Source organism: Piliocolobus tephrosceles, chromosome 11 (genome assembly GCF_002776525.5).
Source record: "Piliocolobus tephrosceles isolate RC106 chromosome 11, ASM277652v3, whole genome shotgun sequence".
NCBI classification, from domain to species: Eukaryota; Metazoa; Chordata; class Mammalia; order Primates; family Cercopithecidae; genus Piliocolobus; species Piliocolobus tephrosceles.
Genome location: NC_045444.1, coordinates 29193240 through 29215520, shown reverse-complemented (window position 1 = coordinate 29215520; position 22281 = coordinate 29193240). Strand labels below are relative to the sequence as shown.

Sequence of the window (22281 nt, the reverse complement as noted above, 5' to 3'; positions counted from 1 at the left end):
ATTGATTCAGGGATGAGTTAATAACACAATTTTGGTTAATAATAGTCAGGTGCTTTGGGAAAGGAGCTTCCTGAGAGACTGGAAGCAGGGATCATGTTGATCCAGAACTGCTGGCGGTCATTTTACAACCATGAAAAGCCTGAGTATGAAGTCAACAGGGAGGACAGCAGAGCTGAGAGACTGAGAGACTAGGCCTTATGACGCTGTTTAAGCTTCAGAATTTAGTTATGCTTGAAGCTGCATCATTTCCTGATTTTTCCAGTTACATAAAGGAAAAAAAATCCTTTGGTTTTTTTTTTGTTCCTTAAAATCAGAAGAGTCCTAACTGATTCACTTGTATGTTTTATTTTCTGCTTTGTTTCCCTAATGGTGCTGAGTTTTCCAGCTGCAGCATTCTCATATATTGAAAGATCAAATATGTAAAGAAATCGAAAGTCAACATTTCTTTACAGTCCCCAGTGAAGGGGATTACATTTTAACTCGTATAAGGAATGGTATACGAGCATGTTCAAAGTCAACAGACGACTTAAATCAAATACTGAAATGTGGTGCAGATGGTAGGTTTCATCTATTTTTTCCAGGGCCTAAGAATTTGTCTTAATGAAAATAAATCTCATCAACCTGAGCCCAAAGTAAGTGAAGGTAAAGTGGGAAGACTTTGCTTATACATTTCATTGTAGATGTTCTCTATTTCAAGTGATTTGCTTTTATTTCCAAATGATTTGCAATTAGGATGATTAGTTTTAGCTATAGTTTGGTGACAGCTTTGTAGACAGAAAGATAGTCTATAAGGTCATCAGCAAAAATCATTAATTGGGCTGGGACATTTCTTCAATGGAGGATTGTTTTGGACTTCCTTTCATTCCAATAGAAATAACCTCAACATAAGAACTAGACTCAACCAAAGTGGTCTAGTCATACTTTATATCAAGAAAGAAATTTAGTCAGTACGTGAAAAAGAGGTGGTAAAATTGTTAAGTAAAATGTGGCTTTTTAATCTAACTCAACTCCCGCTGAGTTCCTTTTTCTTTATCATATAATCCTTCCTTCTTCTGATTCTTCCAATATTTCCTGTTCTTTGCTGTATTCCGTCAAAGGTATGCTAGGTTATATTATATCCTACCAGATTAAAAGATTTATGTTCATGATTATGTCGATAAAGTGTAAGCCTCATATGTTATTTGTATAATAGTCAATTTTTCTTAATCCAGTATCTTAAACCGGAGACAAAGTGCATGGTGGGCATACTTATGCACTCGGTATTTTTTTCTTTTTAAATAATATCCGTGCCATACATTATTAATGTGATCCATTATGGATAGATCACAGAACTCTTTCTCACTTATTTAGGACAATGCTTCAGTATCCTTCTTAACACAACCATCTAGTCAGTTACCAAGAAACAACTGTGTTTAGTATAAGAGGTGAAATTATTTGTCTTTCCTGCCTCAGCCAATGAATTGATTTTCTAATTGTGGCATCTCAGGCACAGTGAAATGCTGGTGGGAAATTATTTTGTAAAGAATTCCCTTCAGTGGCACATAAGCATCCACCTACACTGCTGTCAAATCAGGTTAGTCCATGAGTATTTTAAACGTAGTTAAATAAGAGATAGAGATTTGGGTGTTAATGAACAGTGCTTTTTATAATATCATTTGAATATGGATATACTCAGTGACCTAAGTGAGTTTATGTTCCACCTCCTCCAGTTTAGATTATTTATAAAATAATTCAGGGCACTTCTTTGTCAGAATAACACATTCCTTCCATCTAGAGAAGGCTAAATTGAGTATTCCACTCTCTGCCTTTTTCCTTCCCTTTTGCCCCCAGAATAAGACTATTAACATGGAAAGCAAAATACAGGCACTATTAGAACGGTATCATCTCTTATTTACTTCACAAAACAGAATACAATATGGGTTGCTGTGAAATACAAATGAACTGTAATCCTCATCAGGTTTGGAAGTAATGGATTCAGGCTAACATTTCCAGAAGAAATATGAAGGCAGTATTCTAAATTTCCTATTCTTTCCCAAATGAGTTTGCACAAAATGTGTCGCTAAGAAGACTAATGTGCCCATCACATAGTGAAATTTCCCACTTGCAAAATGAAAATGAAAAGTCTGCATTTTAGGATGGCGTGTTTAAGCACATGCACCATGCTGTCCTTACAGTAGGGAAAAGAAAGCTCCCCCTACTGGGGCATAAAAATGCCTCCTCTCTTTCCTGCACCCCATGGCTGTGTCATATGCAAGAAGGCACAGAAACATATAGTCTTCCCATTATCCCTCACAGAATCCTGGTTCTCTCATCAAAACATTACATTTTCCTCATTTTAGTTAATTAAAGGACAGCTGGACGTTTCATTATTGCACCAGTCTCAGCTCTGTCTAGTTGAAATGGGGCATATAAAGGTCTTGGTCCCAAAGACATTTTCACCAGAGATAAACAGTTTTAAAATCCATGCCTCTGATGGAGAAATTTGAAAAAGTAGTAAAAGGAATCTTTAAAGTGTACACATATGTGTGTCTGCGCACAGTCTTTACAACACACAAATACTTACACATATAGGGTGAGTGAAACTCGGTACATAAGAATTTTCACTGGAGAAATATATATATACACATATGTCAGAATGAAGAAATAGAGTTATGTGATTTGCGAGTTGGTATTAGTGATCGGATATTAGCATTTATTGGAAAATCTCTAGACATGTGAAACTCAATATATATATATACACACACATATAACATACATATATACACACACACACACACACATATCTAATCAACCATCTAGTCAGTCACCAAGTATATGTATATATACACATATATATGTGTATATATATGTAAGCATAAAAAACTAATGTAAACAGTACACGTAAATGTGAGAAGTTTAGAGATTTGGAGGCATAGTCAAACTAAAGATAAAAATAATTGCTCCCATGACAATACATAAGGTAACACATTTGATCAAGAGGGCAAAGAGGTTTACACTGCAAAGGATACTAATGAAAATTTTCCTCAAAAGACATTTCTAAGCTTTTATAGTTGAAGTGTTTGCTGTCTACAGGAAAAAAAAAATCTATAGTTAACCAAACCTAAAAATATTTCCACCAATTCTAGCTAATGGGAGCATGGCCGAGGGGATATTTAGCATGTTCCCTATATTTTTTCAAGCTTTTACTGTCACTGGCATGAGACACTTTGGGGACACACCCTGCTCATCATAACCAAGTGGGCAGCCTTTATCAATAGAGAGGATTCGAACAACTGTTGCCTTCAAAATAGGTTTAATTAATGGTTCACCATTTTCAAGAAGAGGCTCATATTTTCATCTCTTTTTTCTTTTGAAATAAATCCTAAAGACTGTGGCTCCTTGAGAATCAGTCCATAGACAAGGCACTCTAATATTCTCTATCCACTGGGCTGAGCAAATGACCTGCTTCCAAAGTAGACTTAAGCTCTTTCAACAATAAAGAAGGTCTCTGGGCTTTGTACATTGGAAACTTGGGTAGTCAAGTTTGCCACCTCTTAGAAATCTGAGGCATTACACTCACGTTGTTTTGCAAACCACACTGATTAGATTTTTGACGAGATGATTCCAAACTCTAAGGGGTGTGTGTAAATGAGTGTCAGTTGTGGCTGTAGAGGTAGAGATCAATCATAGATGTTCTTTGCCCCTTTTCTTGTCTTCTTTAATAGGTTCAGGTACCACTATTTGCAGATACAAGTGATTTGGTTTGGCCATAGTCTGGAAACCATCCTTGGTTAGAACCTCCACTGATAATGCACATTTTCAAGAAAGTAGTACAAATCGTCACAGACTAAAAATGACTGAGACTTTTTTCTCCTCTCAATCTTGATTTTATTAGATATAAAATATAAGAGAGGCAACCTTTTCTAGAAATGGACCAAATATGCATCTGAACAAACATGGATGGGGAAATAAATAAGATTTGTCACTCATTTCCAACAACTGGAACTGGGTTACCTCTTGTAAAGGAAGAGTGCACCTCCAAACCCACTATACTAGGTATGTTGGATCCCATAAAATTTCCAATTACTGCTTCAAAATTTATTGTGCACATATGGAAAATAATACTTGTAAAACAGAAAGGGGTTTGTGCCTTGTGCTGTCAATACTGTGAAGGATGGGGTGATTATAAAGCAAATTAACAATACTTTTAAATGTGCATTCACTTATCTTTCCAATTAAATCCTTGTTAAACAACTGCACAGACAGTAATGGCGCTTCTGCAAAGCACTGATCAAGACAGTTTTATTGTAATTTTTACTCTGTAACAATTAATCAAGTAGGCATTTTCTTTATTATTAAATTATTTAGTTAATAAATATTCTGAATTGGCTAAGATATTTGTAGTTTACATGTTATTTTTGATTTTCCTAGAGTGGAACATATTTGGGAGTATTTTCATTTTCTAGCAGAGGGACCATTAATGGATGCGATTTTATAAATTTCTTTTCTCTAGAAGAACAAGAGAAGTCCTTGAAACTTTAAGCCCTTTAAAAACCTTATTTCAACCATTTTATTTTGTAAGGGATGCAAAACACATTGCTTTTAGCAGATAAGAAATGTGAGGTTTTGCTTTAAGGCATCTTTCTGTTGGAGTAAGCATTAAAATTAGCATTTTAAAAGTTCATTAATACCAGTTACAGACTTTTGAGTCATGAAGCTACACTGTAGTTAGCATTTCCATTTTTTTATCCCAGTAAAATGAAAAGTACCTGAATATTGTTTCTCCTATAAACACACAAGATGGAATAAATGAAGAAACAGATATAAAGGTATCTAGAGGTATTTTTTTAATTTGTGAATTTCCATTTTTGTAATCTAGAGATTTTAATTTATCTAGCTAGTATCTTTTACCACTTTTAAAGTGCTTTGCATGGTTCTCAATATGGCCCTTTGTGTTTTGGCTGTGTGTTTTATCTTTTAAAATTTTTATTTAAGAGGGATTCCTACTTAACTAGATTAGTAGTGAGAGTAGTGGTTTCGGAAATCACACGTGGATTTAGGATTCAGGATGACTGTATCAATTCAGAAGTAAAAATAAACATATGACAGAGACAAGAGTTTCATGAGTCAGAAAAAGAAAACTCCAGGTAAGCCTGGCTTTATAGTTGTCTAAGTGGTGTGATTTGAGGTGAGTCAACATTACTGTTGAAAACACCTTATGTAGAGACTGGAAATCCTCACTAGTTACCTGATTATATGACGTCTCTTAACTTATATTCACAGAAGTAGCAGGAAGCGTGACCTAGTGTACTCAGATGAACAAATGATCACCTTAGAAAGTCTGAGTGGACTCTTGAGAGATGGGGATGATAACGCTGAGAACAGGGCAAGGGAAAGGGAGAGGGAGACAGGAATGGGGAAGATGGCTGTGTGCACGGAATATGACTGTGGAGAAAGTGGGCTCAATAAGACTCAGTGTCTTACAGGTGTCAGGGGTGAGGACAGGGGTGATAGGAAGGCTCCAAAGGCATACACAGGTGGATGATGGTTTTAAGCCAGGTAGATCTTTGTGGGGTAGAAGTGTAATGCTGAGTATTTTGGCAACCAGAAATAAGAGGATCTGGCAGGCACAGCTTTCCTGAAAGCCTACAGCGAAGATGGCACATGATGGGCATAGGGAGAAAACCAGAGGAAAGTGAAAAATAGCTCAGTCTCCAGCATCTAACAGTCAGGAAAAGGAGAGATGTGGCATATGAAATAGACTAAAACCAGTACTGAAACGCAGGGACAACATGCTATGGGAACACAGTGGAAGCAGTAGCTAATTCCTGTTGAGATTTATGCCAAGAATCGTGAGATCTGTGTCAAGGAGGTGAGCTCATCCATCAGCAAAACCACTGATGATGTGCATCTTGCTCTGAAAGACTGTTCTGCTGGGACCTATCAAATAATAATATGCATACATACCCCAGCCCCCGGGACTGATGGGCTATTGAATTCCAACATCCTAAGCAGATAATGGTGAGTGAGCCCCTTATGGTTTCCAGACATGAAAGTCATAGACTAACAAGAGGGAGCAGGGTACTTGCTCAGGAAAAATGTAGCCAGGTAGTGAGGAGACCACAAAAAGACAAACAATCTGGAGAAGTATAAAGGATGAGAAGATGGTGAAACAGCAAGAAAGGCAAATGCCACCAATACCTGCTGCTATTTAAGGGGAATTATTCCATGGGCTTTTTAGAATCCCATGGACATTAGGAGACCGTGGCTGGGCTTTAACGCCACCTTCTCTCTAAATTACCAGGAAACACATAATGCCTTCTCAAAATCTCAGCTGAATGAACAAATGCAACTCTTAGCAACTCATTTAAACTCATGGGGACTTTAGTTCATCTATAAAGTGGGTAGCTTTCTTACAAAGATTTAGTGAAATAGCATTTCAAGTACTTTAGAGCAGTAGTCCCCAACCATTTTGGCACCAGGGACCAGTTTGGTGGAAGACAATTTTTTCACAGAGTGTAAGGGGAAGAGTATGGCTTCAGGATGATTCAAGTACATTGCATTTATTGTACACTTTATTTCTATTATTATTACATGCTCACCATAATGTAGAATCAATGAGAATCTCAAGTTTTGTTTTTTTTTTTTTTTCCTGCAACTAAACACTCCCATTTGGGGGTTATGGGAGACAGTGACAGATCATTAGGCATTAGATTCTCATAAAGAGCATGCAACCTAGATGCCTCCCATGTGCACTTCGCAGTAGGGTTTGTACTCCTATGAGAAGCTAATGCCAATCTGACGAGAGGTGGAGCTCAGGAGGTAATGCTCTCTCACCTGCCACTCACCTCCTACTGTGCTGCCAGGTTCCTAACAAGTCATGGACTGGTACTGGCCCCTGGACCAGGGGTTGGAAACCCCTGCTTTAGAGAACTCAAGTACTGACATTCTCTTGGTATGTTCTGTAAATTCCACTCTGTTAAAAAAAGGATTGACCTGTTTGAAACAAGACATATCTTTTCTTTTCTTCTTTTAATATTTGTTTTCATAATAAATATGTGCAAATTACAGGAAATTGGGAAGGTGTTTTGAAAAAAGAAGACAATAAAAATCACCAATACCTAATGCTAACATTTTATGTATTTCTTGCTATTGTTTTTGGAACTGAGTTCAATAGTATGCAGTGAAAAATTGTTCACTTTGAGACTGATCTCTAGCATGTGCAAAATTCCTCACCTTCTTTAATAGAAAAATGGTCCAACTCTGGATGGAATCAATCAATAAATTAAAATGTGTAGTGCTTCTACAAGTGCAAGATATTCTTCTGGGTAAAGTAGGAGAGACAGATTTAAAAGATATGAACTCTGCCTTTAAGAAATGTTTAATGTGTCGAGTAGATAAGTTGTAAGTATGTGATTTTCACTAGTGATATATAACATCATACACAATATGAGATTATTGTAAATTGAGTAGTTGAAGCTGTAAACATAGGTTTTAAAATGAGGAATGATTCTTGTGGCTTGTGGGGGTGGTGGTTCCAAGGAAAATTTGAGTGACATTTAAATAATCCAAGAAGAAATTGAGATAAGTCCTTTCTTTATAAAATATTCTTTCCTTAAAAAAATGCTATACTTCATTATATCACAATAGGTTTTTTCGTTAGGAAAAACCTAAGGACACATTTAGATACAACTTCCACGTGGTATAGCATTTTCCATTGTAACAGATTCATTACATCATGGGATTGACTCATCTTAAAAGAAAAGATATTCTTGCTTTAAAGATAATAAAATTGACCTGGGGAGGTCAAATGACTTGGGCAAGACAACACAATTATTAAGAGGTGACATGGAAATTGACCTAGGCTTTCTAACTCCTGGGCCACTCTTCTTTCTACACCTTATTGCTTAAAGGAAATGGTTTAAAAGGCCTATGGAAAATAAGACAAGTAGAATATGAAGTTTTCCCTCATATAAATCAGTCGCCATTATTATAGCTTGACTGTGCTACTGTAACAACCTTCTAATTGGTACCCTACATCTACTCTTTCCCCCTACAATTCATTCTCTTAGGCAATGGAATAATTTAAAAACAAATAAATAAATAAGTTCAGCTAACTTTCTGCGTACTGCTGCCCTACACCCCACTGATCTTCCATTGAGCTTAGAATAAAAGCCAAGCTTCTAATCATGATTGGCAAGGCCTACCTGACCTGGCTTTGCCCATCCCTCTGGCCTTCTGTGTGTCCTGATCTCACAGAAGCCCTCATTCCCCAGAAGCACTTTCCCTGCTTTGCACTCCCCCGACATCTCTCCATGCCTCCCTGCTTCCTATCAGATCAAGGGTCTGTTCAAATGGCTCCTCCTCAAAGAGAACTTTTCAGGTCATCTAATCAAGGGCCACCTCACCCATCTCCATCTGTCATTCTCTATTACATCACGACCTTCATTATAATTTCTGATACCATCTGAAATTATCTTGTGTATTTATTATGTATCTCTTGACACCAAAATGGATGATCCACCAGAGCCTGATTTTCCAAGGCTCTCTTTGGTACCCAGAAGAGAGCCTGGTTCACAAAAGATTTTCAAGAAATACTTGTGAATGAATAAATCCCCATTTGAAGTCTTCCTTTAAGCCAATGTTTTAGGCCTTTTTAAAAAATTATTATACTTTAAGTTCAAGGATACATGTGCACAATGTGCAGGCTCGTTACATAAGTATACATGTGCCATGGTGGCTCGCTGCACCCATCAACCTGTCATTTACATTAGGTATTTCTCCCAGTGCTATCCCTCCCTCTGTTCCCCACCCCGTGACAGGCCCGTGTGTGTGATGTTCCCCACCCTGTGACCAAGTGTTCTCATTGTTCAGTTCCTACCTAAGAGTGAGAACATGTGGTGTTTGGTTTTCTTTCCTTGCGATAGTTTGCTCAGAATGATGGTTTGCAGTTTCATCCATGTCCCTGCAAAGGACATGAATTCATCCTTTTTTATGGCTGCATAGTATTCCATGGTGTATATGTGCCACATTTTCTTAATCCGGTCTATCATTGATGGACATTTGGGTTGGTTCCAAGTCTTTGGACTTGGATACCAAAGTCCAATTCACAATAATGTGAATAGTGCCGCAATAAACGTACCTGTGCATGTGTCTTTATAGTAGCATGATTTATAATCCTTTGGGTATATACCCAGTAATGGGATCACTGGGTCAAATGGTATTTCTAGCTCTAGATCCTTGAGGAATTGCCACACTGTCTTCCACAATGGTTGAACTAGTTTACACTCCTACCAACAGTGTAAAACTGTACCTATTTCTCCACATCCTCTCCAGCACCTGTTGTTTCCTGACTTTTTAGTGATCGCCATTCTAACTGGTGTGAGATGTTGCCTCATTGTGATTTTGATTTGCATTTCTCTGATGACCAGTGATGATGAGCATTTTTTCATATGTTTGTTGGCTGCATGAATGTCTTCTTTTGAGAAGTATCTGTTCATATCCTTTGCCCACTTTTTGATGGGTTTTTTTCTTGTAAATTCTTTGTAGATTCTGGATATTTGCCCTTTGTCAGATGGGTAGATTGCAAAAATTTTCTCCCATTCTGTATGTTGCCCTGTTCACTCTGATGGTAGTTTCTTTCATCATGCAGAAGCTCTTTAGTTTAATTAGATCCCATTTGTCAATTTTGGCTTTTGTTGCCATTGCTTTTGGTGTTTTAGTCATGAAGTCCTTGCCCCTGCCTATGTCCTGAATGGTATTGCCTAGGTTTTCTTCCAGGGTTTTATGGTTTTAGGTCTAACACTTAAGTCTTTAATCCATCTTGAATTAATTTTTGTATAAGGTGTAAGGAAGAGATCCAGTTTCAAATTTCTACATATGACTAGCCAGTTTTACCAGCATTTAGGCCTTATTTTATACCCTTAGCTAATTTCTCTCCTTTCCTGATTATTCTGTTTTGCAGTTTATATTACTTCACTGGAGCTATAGCAAGACCAGGACATCCACTTGTAATTTGAGCCAGAGGTGTTCTCTGGCAAACAGAAGATGAGGTATGGTGAGATATGGGGCCGACAGGGACTTGGCAACAAACCACCTCACTGAAAGGGATTACACCATGGAAATTCATGTAATTCACATAAGACCCTAAATGTGGCTTTAGTATCACCTGGGCTTGGGGGTCCTCCGTTGCTTTGGCAGTCTTTTTTGGCCTAAAGGACAAGGCTGGCAGGTCTGGCTCTCATCTTCCAAGCCTGGAAGCTTCCCCCTCTTCTTCCCGTCTTTCCAATGTATTCCATGTTGGGTGGGTGGATAGTGAGTTCAGGCAGAGGTGGGTGGTGAGAGTTGGGAAGAGGAACATCTTTCACTGGACTGATTAGACAGCAACTCTCAAATTCTGAAGATATTCTTTTTGGGGCTGTATATTTTCCTGGGTCTGGGTTGTGGTCCTGAGAGCTAAAGCCTACTTTTCGATAAGAGCCTATCCTTTGCTGGTGGCCCAACATGACTCATTAATGCACTTGTTTGTTAGATTCATTCATATCCAAAAAGCTTTTATTCGAAGGCACAGTAAGAGCTAGGGATACTGAGGAGTCCAAGACAGGGAAGGTCTTTCTTACACAGATGCCACAGTGTGGAGGAGGAAGGCAAGCCCTGAGGTGATAAAGAAGCAAAGCGGGGCCAGGCGCGGTGGTTCACGCCTGTAATCCCAGCACTTTGGGAGGCTGAGGTGGGCGGATCACAAGGTCAGGAGATCAAGACCATCCTGGCTAACACAGTGAAACCCCATCTCTACTCAAAATACAAAAAATTAGCCAGGCGTGGTGGCGTGCACCTGTAGTTCCAGCTACTCGGGAGGCTGGGGCGGGAGAATGGTATGAACCCAGGAGGCGGAGCTTGCCGTGAACGGAGATGGTGCCACTGCACTCCAGCCTGGGCGACAGAGTGAGACTCAGTCTCAGAAAAAAAAAAAAAAAAAAAAAAAAAAAAAAGCAGCAGCAGCAAGGCACTTTTAGAAAGCATGTGCTCTGAAGAAAGGAAAACACGATACTGGGAAAGGTAGTGGCTGGGTGTGGGTACGGTGAAGACATATCTCTGACGCGTTATTCAGGAAAGGGCTGCCTGAGAAGGTGACCTGACTGTGGAGAGGGGGGCATTTTGTGGGGATCTGCTGGAAAGTTACTTCCGGTAGGCAGGAGCAAATGCAAAAGCCCCAGAAAGAGGATGAGCTTGATGAATCTAAGGAAGAAAGGAAGCCGTGGTGGTTGAAAAATAATGAGGAGGGGAGAGAGCTACACAGTGACGTCAGAGAGAGAAGAAGGAGCAGACCTGGGATGCCTGCAGATCCTAGTATTTTCTCACTAACTCACACTGAACCATCACCAGGGTTCTTAGCTAATAGATTGCAATGCCCGTGCACATGGAGGCTCCATGTGAATGGAAAGGTCACTTGTCCTAGTCACTGCTGTATTTCCGGTGTCCCACATACTGCCTGGCATCTAGTAGGAGTTCTTTAAGCATCTGTCAAATGAATGATGTAAAAGCCAAAATCTTATATTATGGAGCTCATCTCTGCCTTCCATATTAATCCTGAGACCCTCAGAGAAGCGAGAAGCAGATAAGGCTATCTGCCGCCACCTCTCCAGTGGGTCCATACACATGAAGGCATAATAGAGTGTGTGTGGTTCTAAGTCATTCAGACCTTAGTTTGAATCTCACTTTAGCCCTGCATTTGTTAACTTTGAATATTTATCTTCACGTTGTGCTTGGGGACCTGAAAAAAATTTCTTCCCATCTCTGCAACTGTTACTTTCCTTTTCAGGAACAGCTTTAAGGAGATGAGAATACTTTTTTTCTACAGCACACTTTTGTTAGGAAATGTTTCCAAAGTACATGGGGCACCTTGGAAAAGAGGTGCTATATAAATATATGTGAGTCACTAAAGCTGTAATTACCAGCAACAGGGATCCTTGTGTGAAAACAAAAACAAAAGACATGCTTTCAAAATTCAGGGCCTGGGGGTTAGCAAGAGCAGTAGGGCTTCATTGCTATTTATCTAACCCTAAGTATTTCCAACATTTTGGAGGACAAAGATAGCATGCCAAGTTATACCACTATTTCCGATATCATGACTGACATGTTCAATTACTAATAACATACTATGTTGAGGGACAGTAAATTATCTCGCCTCAAGCTTTGTTTTGTTGATACAGAAAATGGGTATATGGGATCCTTCACTATTCATTTCTTTTATCCAGTCTAAAATTAAGTGCTAACTTATAGGCATCTGGGAGAAAACATAATGTAAAATATAGCTTGAGTTTTATTTGCTGAGAAAATGGAACCAAACATAATGTACCAATGAAGTTATCTTATATAGAGTTGGCTTGTATAAGATGTTCATCATTCTCTTATTTTGTAGAAGCAAACCTTTATTTCATACATTCAAAGTGGCAGGCACTTTGGTATGCTGGAGATACAAAAATGAATCAAGTTTTCTACTCTTAATAATCCCCGAGACCATCCTGACTAACATGGTGAAATCCCGTCTCTATTAAAAAATACTAAAAAACTAGCCAGGTGAGGTGGCGGGCGCCTGTAGTCCCAGCTACTCGGGAGGCTGAGGCAGGAGAATGGCATAAACCCGGGAGGCGGAGCTTGCAGTGAGCTGAGATCCAGCCACTGCACTCCAGCCTGGGCGACAAAGCGAAACTCTGTCTCAAAAAAAAAAAAAAAAGAAAAAAAAAAAAAAATCCCCAAAGCATTTGGGGGTTACTTATTAAAAGGGTAATTTAAAATGGATTTTTTTTTTCTTATAGAGGCTGAACATCTAGAAAATATAGTATTATAATGAGAACAAGTGATTTGGGATTCCTTAATGTTAAAAATAAGATAACATCTCTCTGCCCCCTTCCCCATAGTAAATTGAATCCAGCCACCAGGCAATATATTTTTGGGATTAAGTTTAAAATAGATTCAACTCCTGGCTTCAATACTGTATTAATTTTGTAGCCTTAGAAAAGTTACTTAATTTTTCTAAAGTATGATTTCCTATGCGAAGAATGTGAATAACAAAGTTTATCTACCTTGAAAACACTTATGAGAGTCAGAGATAACTCTAACTTTGAGTACCTGTCATATAGCAGATTCTTGATTAAATGCTCCTATTATCAGCAATGACGTAATTGTATTACATTTTTCAATATTATTTACCCCTTGGTTTTGTTAGCAAATGATTAGGTAAAGCACCTTTTATTTTCATTTTAGAACTCACAACATTGGAAAAGGATTGTTATGGTAAAATGCGTAATTTTAATCATACTAATAACATACATAATATATCCATGGTAGTTTTTAGTTATATAATGAAGCAGTTCATAAGAGTTTGTCAACATTTTTATATTAATCAAGAGCCAAAGAGAAGATTGGTTATCGAAACAGGTATTCATGGTCTATTTCTGCTTTTTTCAAACAGAAATCTTGTATATGTTATGTCTTGGTAAGTCACACCTCCACTAGAGAACCAGAATAAAACTAACTTGCCACTGTGCAGGGGGTTTCCAAACCTGGCTATGCACTCTACTTATCTGGGGAGTTTTTCTTTTAAAACGCTTACTTATAGCTCAAACTGCAAACTTTTTACATTGGAATTTTTAATGAATGAACTTCAAAAATATTTATTTTTGAAAAGCTCTACCACTTGATTCTTATGGCAGTCAGGTTCCAAGATGACCCCCCATAAACCCCACTTTCTTGTGTTTATGCCTTGTGTAGTCCCCTCCCCTAGGATGTAAGGTAGAAATTGTGACTTGCTTGTAACCAACAGCAGGTAGCAAAGGTGATGGAATGTAACCTTCATGATTATGTTACATGGGATTAAAACTTCTGCTGTACTAATAATCTGTCTCTCCCTTGCTGCTTTGATGAGGGCAGCTGCCATGTTGTGAGATGGTCCATAAGGCTTTTGGCCAACAACCAATGATGGATTGAGGCCTTCAGTCCAATAACCCACAAGGAACTCAATCCTGCCAGTGACCATGTAAGCCTGGAAGCAGACCTATCCTCAGTTGAGTGTCTAGATGAGAACCTGCCTATGGCTGACACCTTGATTTTGCAGCCTTGCAGAGGATTCAGCTAAGCTGTGCCCAGACTTCTGACCCACAGAAACTGTGAGATAATAAATTTGTATTGCTTTAGGTAGCTAAGTTGGCAGTAATATGGTTAGGCAGCAGGAGATATGCAATACAATTCTGATATGCAGTCAAGGCTGGGAACCAGTGCTACAGTGTTGTTAGAGCAGAAGCAAGCATGGTGTGTTTTCCTATGAAGCTTTTAATAACTACTTATTAATTTTGATGGTTATGGCAATGATTTGTGATGATGATGATGGTGATGATCATGATGGAATTTTGTAAATACCTTAGGGATTTTTCTTGGGGATTAGTAGTTACATAACTCTGACTAATTTAATTTCTAGACTCAGTAGCCAAGTCTATATGGAAAAGCCACAACTGAATTAATACTTAAAATTTCAGTAGATTTCACTCTCCTTCTCCAATGAATGTGAAGCTATTCTTTGCAACTTAGAACATCCCCAAAACATATTGACAAGATGAAATTTTCTCTTTTGTGTCCAAGAATTCAGAAGGCCTATGAATTTGGCTAGTAATGATTTCAAACACTGGATAGTAAAGAGTTTCCAAAGTTTTATTTGGTTTTTCTTCCAATTATCAACAAGGAAAATTCAATCATGTGGAAGGCAAAAACCATATTTGATTATAAATATTTGGTATCATGCTATTACCAAGAAAATGTAATATTGATTTGATTTCATCTATCTACTTGTCATCTTAAAGCTAATAATAACTATCCCCTGGCTGATTCAGTTTTTAAAGTCCTCACATTTCCATTATTCCCATTTTGGAAATGAAGAGCTTGTGATTTAAAGGGGTTAAAATAGTTTCTAGTAGGCTTTCAAATAGTTCAGAATCAAGATAAATAGGTGGATCCTTCAACTTTTATCTGGTGCTTTTCCCCATTAGATGGTCTCTGCCTTTATTTCACAACAGCATTAGGTCAGCTCCTTATTGCTTGGTATGTAATGAATTAGAAGATATAATCCACAGTAAATGTGTGGTATAGTTTTGCTTTAAAATAAGTAGCCAGGATTTGTGTGTCTTGGAGACTATCAGGATTCATAAACTTACTTTTGTACTATAATGTAAAACTCAGAAACTATATAAATGTGCATGAACACAAATAACTTGCTCTTTTGACCTCTGTGTTCAGTATTATTTACTAATGCCAATACATTTTCTTAAGCAGCTAGAAAACAATACATGCTTCATCAATAGTCTTTGAGCTCCCTGACTCAATGTAGCTGAAAAATGAGGTCTCAGAAAGTTTCCAAAGCCCTGAACGATGTTAGAGTCTGGCTCTTTTATGATCAAGTGATCTTTTCAACTTTAATGGGAAAAATAAATCATTGTTAAAAGATAATCTTGTCACATGAAAGCCAAAAAGGTGCAATATCAATGATTCAACTTACCAAAAAGCCACCCTATGGAATGGAATAAAGCAAATAACACAGTTTGTTTTGTTGTTGCTGTTGTTGGCGGTGAGAGTAGAGTAGGCTTAAGGAAATACTTCGTTTTAAAAATAATAAGAGGGCAATATAAACTTACTTAATAGAAAAATGAATGGACTTGATACAAGGGCTATTTTATAAGAACAGAAATTTGAAATCCTTTTTCAGATCTTTTTCTGTTTCATCCAATTGCTTATTTCATGATGAAACTGCCAATTGTTCACATTCTTTCTCACTTTCTCTTGCTTTTATTCAATTTTTGATGCTGCCAATAATATGAAAAGCACAGGGATAGCTACTAAAGTTAATGCTTGGCTTTGCTTTAAGGTACAAATCTATATTAAAGTAGTTTAGGTACAGTTGGTAAACAAAATTGTTTTTCTAATAGTTTTTTTCAACGGAGCTTATTCTTAGCATGTTTAAACTAAGCACGTCCGTCTCTTTAAGTCAATATCTAATTTGGATTATTATGCCAATAAAATCTAGGTAGATAAAGATATCTACAAGACCATAAATTAATGAAAAAAAATCCTGTCATTTAAAACAAATGCACACGCGTGTGTGCACTCACACACACTCAAACAAGATTCTTGATCATGTAGATTTATAGCATTTGTATACTTTGTTCCTCCTTGTTTGCAAAAGTAGAGAAGGTTTTCCTTAACAGTTTTTCTTTAAATTCTGTTTCTATAAATGAAAAACATGTCGGCCGGGCGCAGTGGCTCACGCCTGTAATCCCAGCACTTTGGGAGGCCGAAGCGGGCAGATCACTTGAGGTCAGGAGTTTGAGACATGGTGAAACCCTGTCTCTACTAAAAATACAAATATTAGCCAAGCACGGTGGCGGGCGCCTGTAATCCCAGCTACTCAGGAGGCTGAGGCAGGAGAATCTCTTGAACCCGGGAGGCGGAGGTTGCAGTGTGAGCCAAGATCGCGCCACTGCACTCCAGACCAAGACTCCCTCTCAAAAAAAAAAAAAAAAAAAAAAAAGAGAGAGAGAGAGAGAGAAAGATAAAAGAAAAACATGTCTAAAATCCTGGTAAGAAGTAATTTTCTTCAGTTCAGGAAAACAGAGAATATTTGTAACTGTGTACTAAGAGACATCCATCTGGAAAATTCCCAGTCAGTTCTTCGGGCAATGCTTCATAGCTCTCCCATTGGCTCATGGGCTCCGGAAGGTTCATGGCAAGATTTTTCCAAAAAGAATGCCAATCTCTCTTGTCCCTTTTTCAAAGGGTGAAAGAGGATGTCTAAGTAATACCAAGTGAGTCTGAACTGAATTTGTAGTTTGGGCAATAAGCCTAAGGCATAGATGGGCAGCTCAAACCCAAGTGTCGATGTGGGAAGGAGGGGGAATTTAGCCTGGGGGGATTTCCAATACTTTCTGTCAAAAGTTCTCAAGACATGCAGCTTCCTCTATGCTGAAGTCTGTCCTTGGTAAAGTACCCCCCATGCAAGAAAACTGTAAGGAGGTCACAGATCATTCTGAAGAATCAACGCAATGTCACAGGCTGATGACAGGTTGACATCTAAGGTCATGGACCAGTTTTCTTTGGGGATGCCTTCACAAAGCAGAAGAGCTGTATCAGCAAAATGTCACTGAAAGCTGTCACCACATTCAACAAACAGGGCAGAGCACTGCTCACAAGCGCACCAACAGCCCAGTAAATTGAGAATCCTCGATCTCTTTCCCAAAGGCTGCAACAGAATAGTGTGTTAAAGTAGTTTCTCGGGCCAAACATAGATACATAAAGCCATACAGAGAATGGCAATGCCAGGCTTCTTCATAACTGTGATGTTTGGCGTTTCTCCAAACCGCTCTTGAACAATTTTAGCAAAACTCCAATGGTAGTACTCGTCACTAACCAACACAAGAGGTGGGGTGTAAAGGAAAGTCATGAATGAGTCATGAATGAGCGTGCGTAGCACGAAAAGACTAATCTCTGCTTTTATACAGAGATAATCAACAGCTGATGAATTGGAAATGCAGAATGATGGCGGTGGTTTGCATCATAGGCTCTGAGTCAGACAGATCTGGGATCTAGTCTTAGCTCCTTCACTTATATGTTATATGACATTAGGACATTATTTAATATCTGAACTTCAGTTTTTACATCTGTAAAACGGGAATAATAATACTGCCTACTCTATGGGATGGAAGAAAGGATTAAATTAAATTATGTAAATAAAGTGCTTATGATAGTGCCTGGCAAACAATAAATTATGAAAATGCTGCTTACTTTCATAATAATTACTATTATCATCATTACTAGTTATAATTAGGAAATGCTTTTTGAAAGTGAACACTTTGAATATAACTTACATGTCATCTGAACTGGAAGTATAGTAAGGGTATCTAATTCCCCCCGATTTAGTAAATCAAACAGAAAACCAAAACAAATTGAGTTATTCAACTGGTGTATTTAGAATTGCTGATGATTATAGAATTCAAGAAAGTTAGTGAAATACATAAATTGCAATTCATCTGTCTTGAAAATCTCAAAAATCAGTTTTTATTTGTCTAGTCTAACAGTGGGCAGGGCTTACTTGTTTAAAAATGTATATTTAGAACCTTCTAGAAAAGAAACATGTGCAAGGTGAATAAAGGGGAATAAAGTATGTTAATACAAGGCAGGTATGCCAAAAATCATTTATGTTTCATCTTAGACTGCAAAAATGATGCACTGCCTTTACATAGCACTTTATGCTTTTCATGGAATTTTCCCTGCATTGCCATTTTATTCTATTAGACACACAGAGACACACAGAGAGAGAGCCACAGAGGGCCACATGTACACTTACAATCTCTTTGCACCCAGCACTGATTATTTTCAAGTCAGCTCTACTATTAGAGTCCTGGTCCAGATGGAGGGGAAGGTATGGCATTAACAACAAGGTTGTGGGGCCAGTCCAGAAAACACATTCAAAGGATAATCTGATTAGCAAATTTTGAAAGGGATTGGTATATCCATTTCACTTATCATCACTAATTCAAAAAACTCCATAACACAACTTGGACAAAGTTACCAGTATCAAAGGTCCTAATGAAGCATAATTTGTGTTGAGTATGTTGCATTCTGACAGTGCTATAAACCAGGGAGACAGTTTACTGACAATTCTGTGCTACCAGATACCAACGCAGGCCTCTGTCCAGCTTTACATTGTCAATTCTCATGGAAACATGAGCAGTTACATAGCCTCAGAGTACGCTGAAGTTTGGATTGCAAAAGATGAGATGGACAGATTTCATATTTTCATTGCAGATTTTTTTCTTTGCCTTTTCAAACTACTGAGCATCATTTTTTTTAAAGGCAGGAAATGCAACTAGTGTTTGTTTCTAGCATGGCTTCTGTTTTGAGATTTCTTCTTTGCAGAAGAAATGTGTTGCCCAGCTGTCTAGAATCCCAATCAGGATATCATCTCAGCATAAACCATATTATAAAAATGATTTTAGCTGATTATAAGCTAGAATGAATATGAGGCTAGGGCTATTTTATCCAAATTTTACCCACAGAGGGGGCACTCTGATTCAGTTAAATGGAAATAATATAAATGAATGAGGTAAAGTTTAGTTCTGTGTTTTGCCCAGGAAAGAGAGTAATTGTGAAAGACAAAGAATTGCATTAGTGAACAAGCAGAGCTGTGGAGATTCTCAGTTATAGAGATTCTTAGAAACAAGAGTCATGTGGCAAGTGGCCAAAAGTATTGCAATCAACATTTAAAAAACTGGTTCAACCCAAGTTGAATTGCTGGAGAATTGAATGCTTTCCAGTTTTAATACTTCTCCTACCTGCAACACTCACACACATTGTTCAACAAATATTAATTAAAAACTCCCTGTATGAGGAGCTCCTTGTATGGAAACACCAAGGCTAGAACTGGTTAATGGGAAAAGGTACAAGGATGATTCAAGTTCTACCTTTTTAGAGATTTGTGAAAGAGACAGACATTTCAGCCAGTATCCTATTTTTTGATTCCAAGACTTACAAATTTTAATGTTTCTGAAATACAATCACCGAGTACATTTGATTATATCCTTTCCAAAAGTTGGCATTAAATCTATGGGTCTTATAATAGATGGAATTTTAAAAGTTAGATGTGAATGTACTACTGTAAATTCAGCTATTCAGTGTAAGGGGAACAGAGAAGAAATCTAACTGGAGGCTTCTTGAATGAAATTACTATAATCTGGGCCTTGAAGAAAAAGAAGAAATCTACCAGGCTGGAAGCTTGTGTATGTGGGATGAGAAGGAAAAGATAGGAGGATATTGAAAGTAAAGGGAAGAGCGTATGCAAAGACATTAAAAAATACAACAGTATGGAAATGTGGGAGTACGGTTTATATATTAAATGTATTATGAAAAACATTCAGAGAACCTGAAGCCAGCTATTATAGAAGCTAAGTGGGAAGCTAGAGTACAAGGATTTAGGATTTGGAGTTCTTCTGAAGATACTATTGACTGTTTTTAAGTAAAAGGAGAATTAACATGAGTCTGTCACATTCCTAAGTGTCATAGATATTATCCAGTTTAATTTTCCCAGATGTTCCCAAGGCATCCCCCCAGTGTTTTTCCTGATAGGGAACAGAGGCACAGGGAGGTTAAGATACCAAGGATACAAGGAGAGAGTCTAAGTTCTACCGCATCTGTATGATTTTAAAACCTATGAGCTCTCTATAACACCAACCTAAGATGTTTCGGTCTTCTTGTTTTTCATTTTCTAATTTTTAATTTTTATTTTTTGAATTAATATACATTTTTAGAGCAGTTTTAAGGTTACAGAATAATTGAGCAGGAAGTACAGAGAATTAACTTATATCTCCTCACCCTTCCAAAAGTTTTCCCTATTAATAGCATCTTGCATTAATGGGGTAGATTGTTATAATTGATAAGCCAATATCAATACAATTATTATTAAGTAAATATTATAATTTACATAAGGATTCACTCTTTGTGTTGCATTTTATGGGTTTTGACAAATGTGTAATGACATGTATGCGTAATTATGGCATCATACAGAATTGTTTGCCCACAAAATCTCCTGTGCTCACCTATTCATCTCTCCCTCTTTCTCCCAAACCTGTCTCACTGCTTCCACTCATCTTTTACTCTCTGTAGTTTTCCTTTACCCAGAATATCATGTTGTTGGAATCATGTGTTTTCACACTGGCTTCTTCTACTCAGCATATGCATTCAGATTACTCTAAGTCTTTTCATGGCTTGAAAGTTCATTTCTTTTCATCCCTGAATAATATTCCATTGTATGGATGTATTTTGGTTTGTTTGTCCCTGCACCTACTGAAGGACATCTTAGTTGCATTCTAGTTTTGCTAATTATGAAAAAAGCTGCTGTAAATATTTGTGTTTAGGTTTTTGTGTGTGCCTGAGTTTTTAACTCATTTGGGTAAGTACCAAGAAGTACTGGATCATATGATAAAAATACATTTATTTTCATAAGAAACTGCCAAATTTTCTTCCAAAGTGATTGAATCATGTTTCATTTCCACCAGCAATGAATGAGAGTTCCTGTTGCTCCACATCTTAGGCAGCATTTGGTGGTGTCAGTATTTCAGCCATTCTAACAGGTGTGCAGTGATATCTCATTGTTTTAATTTACAACTCTTTGATAGCATATGCATTTCCTAATTTTCTTCTTACCTACTATGTATTTTTCTATTATCTGTAATTTTGACTTTTACATTTTCCATCATTCATTGGTTCATTCATCAACATATAGTAAGTGTCCATTGCAAGCCAATAACATGTTTTGAATATGGGTCATTTTTCTTTTACTCTTTTTCTACTTTTTCCCCATTTTTATTTTGACATGTTCCATTCATTGTTTATTTCACATAAACTATTAATTTGTTTCTCCATATATTCTATTCATTTCTAGATAAACTAGTCAGTTATCTTTTACTTTTCTGATAATTTTTTAATTTCCTCCACTTTCTCATTCTCCTGTTAGTTTTATTATTATTTATTCATAGTGTCTGAAATATTGTTCCATATGAAACTGTTTGAAAAAATCTCTGAAGTGGAAATCACTTACCTTGGTTGACAATAAATCTTAACTTCTGTATTGTTGCCAGATTGCCACTAACTCGATATATTCCATCAACATCTAGACCTGAAGACAAAAGGGCATATTTTATATTAGCACATATAGGAACTGAGATGGTTAAAAAAAAAAAAAAAAAACTATGAAAAGAAGGAGTAAATCACACCAAATATCTCTTCTTCTCAAAGAAAACTAATTTGTATGTTCTAAATTATGCACTCTTCAAAATTTTAATCTCAATAAAGTAATCATGGTGTTCAGTCATAATTAAAATTATCAACAATAAATTTGAGTCTAATTGAGGCACAGAAGAGCAGTAGGTAGCATAGGATTACATCATATATTTAAGGTTCATTTCCAAGGAAAATATAGGAATCAAACTGGGTAGGGGAAAAACCTCCAGACATTTGTGTATTATTGCCTTTTTTCTGCAAGGTAAAATAACTCAAGACATTTGTGAGACATTTGCTACTGGCCTGACTTACTGTCTTCCTGCCTTTCTGTCGCTCTTCTTTCCTTCCTCTCCTCCCCTCAGCTCTTTTTCTTCCCTCCATTTCTACTCTGTTCTATTCTTCTATTCTATTCTATTCTATTCTATTCTATTCTATTCTATTCTATTCTATTCTATTCTATTCTATTCTATTCTATTCTATTCT

General features: G+C 37.3%; 1 protein-coding gene across 2 annotated transcripts in view; it reads right to left on the bottom strand.

The window, feature by feature from the left end:
- ARHGAP15 (Rho GTPase activating protein 15) overlaps positions 1–22281 on the bottom strand; it is a 630028-nt gene that overhangs the window by 184429 nt on the left and 423318 nt on the right. For both annotated transcript variants that reach the window (XM_023217490.1, XM_023217491.2), the window contains exon 11: positions 21617–21694. In XM_023217490.1, coding sequence (XP_023073258.1) covers positions 21617–21694 — 78 coding nt within the window. The remainder of the gene's footprint in view (positions 1–21616; positions 21695–22281) is intronic.